The sequence below is a fragment of the Panthera uncia genome, assembly GCF_023721935.1.
Source record: "Panthera uncia isolate 11264 chromosome B2 unlocalized genomic scaffold, Puncia_PCG_1.0 HiC_scaffold_25, whole genome shotgun sequence".
In the NCBI taxonomy this organism is placed as follows: domain Eukaryota; kingdom Metazoa; phylum Chordata; class Mammalia; order Carnivora; family Felidae; genus Panthera; species Panthera uncia.
In genome coordinates this window covers 1153786-1156089 of record NW_026057581.1, presented here as the reverse complement: position 1 = coordinate 1156089, position 2304 = coordinate 1153786, and the positions used below count along the sequence as shown (strand labels likewise).

Here is a 2304-nt window from a genome sequence, read left to right as displayed (position 1 = left end):
ATTCTTATTTATCTGTAGTTACAGATTAGTCTTGAAGGTTTTTCAAGTATATAAATTGAGTTTTCTTTAAATGTCTGTATCTCTCACTTTCTACTTATTTACAAGGTATGTACCTTGGTACAAGGTAAACACCCAGTAAATGCTCTTTGCATAAATGCATAAATTCATCTTCTGTTGGTAAAAGTCAATATTATTTCTTTATCTCTCTTCCATGTAACTCATGAATTTGATGACCATTTTTCTACCCACAGTATTCTCTTTACTGCACTTTTTACATCTTTGTTTCTTAAAGTATAGATCAGAGGGTTAAGGGTGGGTGTGACGATTGTGTAAAAGAAAGTAAGGAATTTTCCCTCGTCTTGGGATGTGCTATTCTGTGGCTTCATGTACATATAAATGATTGTTCCATAAAAAAGAGTTACTACTGTGAGGTGGGAACCACATGTATTAAGAAACTTACGCCACCTTGCTGTTGACTTGATCTTCATGACAGCTTGAGTGATAACTGCATAGGAGATGAGAATTAGTGATAGAGGTACTAGAAGTAATATCACTCCAAGAGCAAAGACGATGGCCTCCATTACTTTTGAATAGACACAAGCCATCTTGAGCAAGGCTGGCATCTCACAGAAAAAATTATCGACCTCCCGGTGCCCACATCTTGGCAACTTCAAAGTCAAGGAGCAAAGAATGAAGGCACTACCGAGACCACCTAACCAGGCGGTGAGCACCATCTTCTGGCAAAGCTGAGGGTACATTATTATTGTGTAGTAAAGAGGTTGACAAACAGCAGCATAGCGGTCATAGGTCATCACAGCCAAGAGAAGACATTCTGTCGCTCCCAAGTCAAGGGCAAAGAAGAATTGGAGCATACATCCTCCGTAGGTAATAGACTTTGTTGGACCCCATAGATTAACCAGCATCTGTGGGATGATGCTAGTTGCATAACAGAGATCCAGAAAAGACAAACTGGATAGGAAGAAATACATGGGAGTATGGAGCTGGCTGTCTAGGTTAGATACAAGGATGATGGTTGTGTTTCCTACCAGAGTCACAATATAGAAGATGAAGACAATCCCAGAGATGATGTGTTCTAATTGCGGCCAATCAGAAAACCCCAGCAGGATGAAATCTGTCATGGAACTTCTATTGTTTGTGTCCATGGCTCTTTATGAAAGTCTAGGAGACAATACCATGGTAATAAAAAATAGTGTCTGCCTTAGGTGGAAATTAAACTCTCTCAAATTTGCCATGAGTATCCAAATTCACTTGTTGTGTGCTTTCTCCCATGAAGAACACTTCTTTTAACACCTCTATGTCAGTGCTCAAAGACTCTCTCTGTGTAATCATAACCAGAGTGGTTCTGAAAATAATATGGTAGGGGTGCTTGGGTGGCTCACTTGGTTAGGTGTCTGACTTCAGGTCATGATCTCACAGCTTGAGAATTCAAGCCCTGCATCAGTCTCTGTGATGACAAGTCAGAGCTTGGAGCCTGATTCAGATTCTGTGTCTCCCTCTTTCTGCCCTTCTCCCACTCCTGTGCTATCTCTCTGTCTCTCTCTTTCTCAGAAATAAATGAACATTAAAAATTAAAAAAATATAAAAATAATATGGTAAACCCATTCACACCGAATTGCAAATCATTGAAAAGGCTTAATATGCCATTATACCTATGTTTCCATGTTTTCTGGGTAAGCAATAAATCCATAAATTTAATGATATAATTTAGGAGTGGAACATAGTTTGAGTTGTTCCTTCTTTAAATCATGATGTAAGCATTACTTGATCATGACAAACTTTTCCCTTATCAAAGGCGAGGAGTTTGAGGTAAAACATTAAATGAGCAATTTTATTGTGACAAACTCCACCATTTGGTAGTAGAGTCACTTTCCATAATCACTTGCATATGTCTGCATTCCAGGCATTATCTTCACCCTCACCACCAATCTCCTCCTAATGTTTCCCTCCTCTTCAACATTTCAGACACTGCTGTTCCTGTATCAATTTTGGGCTTTTTCACTATTTAGTCCTTTTTTTTTTTTGTGAATGTGTTTTTGTTGCCAAGAAAAAAAAATCCTTCTTTTTAACCATTATTCACATGTACAGCGGCCTTGTATTTCTTAGAATATCTTTAATTACTGCTATTATACCTCTTAAATAGACTTACTGATTTGTTGCAGAGTTAAAAATTGAACTAATTCCAGAAACATTTGGTTACTACATACACACATCAACAACCTGTGTTAGCTCCTACTCACCGGGCCATTCAGCAGGATTGGCAAGATAGGTAACTTGAACAAAAAG

General features: G+C 38.2%; 1 protein-coding gene across 1 annotated transcript; it reads right to left on the bottom strand.

The window, feature by feature from the left end:
- Nucleotides 1–218: 218 nt before the first annotated feature.
- Nucleotides 219–1163, bottom strand: LOC125939334 (olfactory receptor 2W1-like). Its single transcript, XM_049654762.1, has one exon. The coding sequence runs from the start codon at nt 1161–1163 to the stop codon at nt 219–221; it is 945 nt and encodes a 314-aa protein (XP_049510719.1).
- Between the last annotated feature and the right edge of the window lie 1141 nt (nt 1164–2304).

Coding starts and splice junctions, on each gene's coding strand:
- LOC125939334 (XM_049654762.1), bottom strand. CDS start 1,163: ATGGACACAAACAATAGAAGTTCCATGACAGATTTCATCCTGCTGGGG.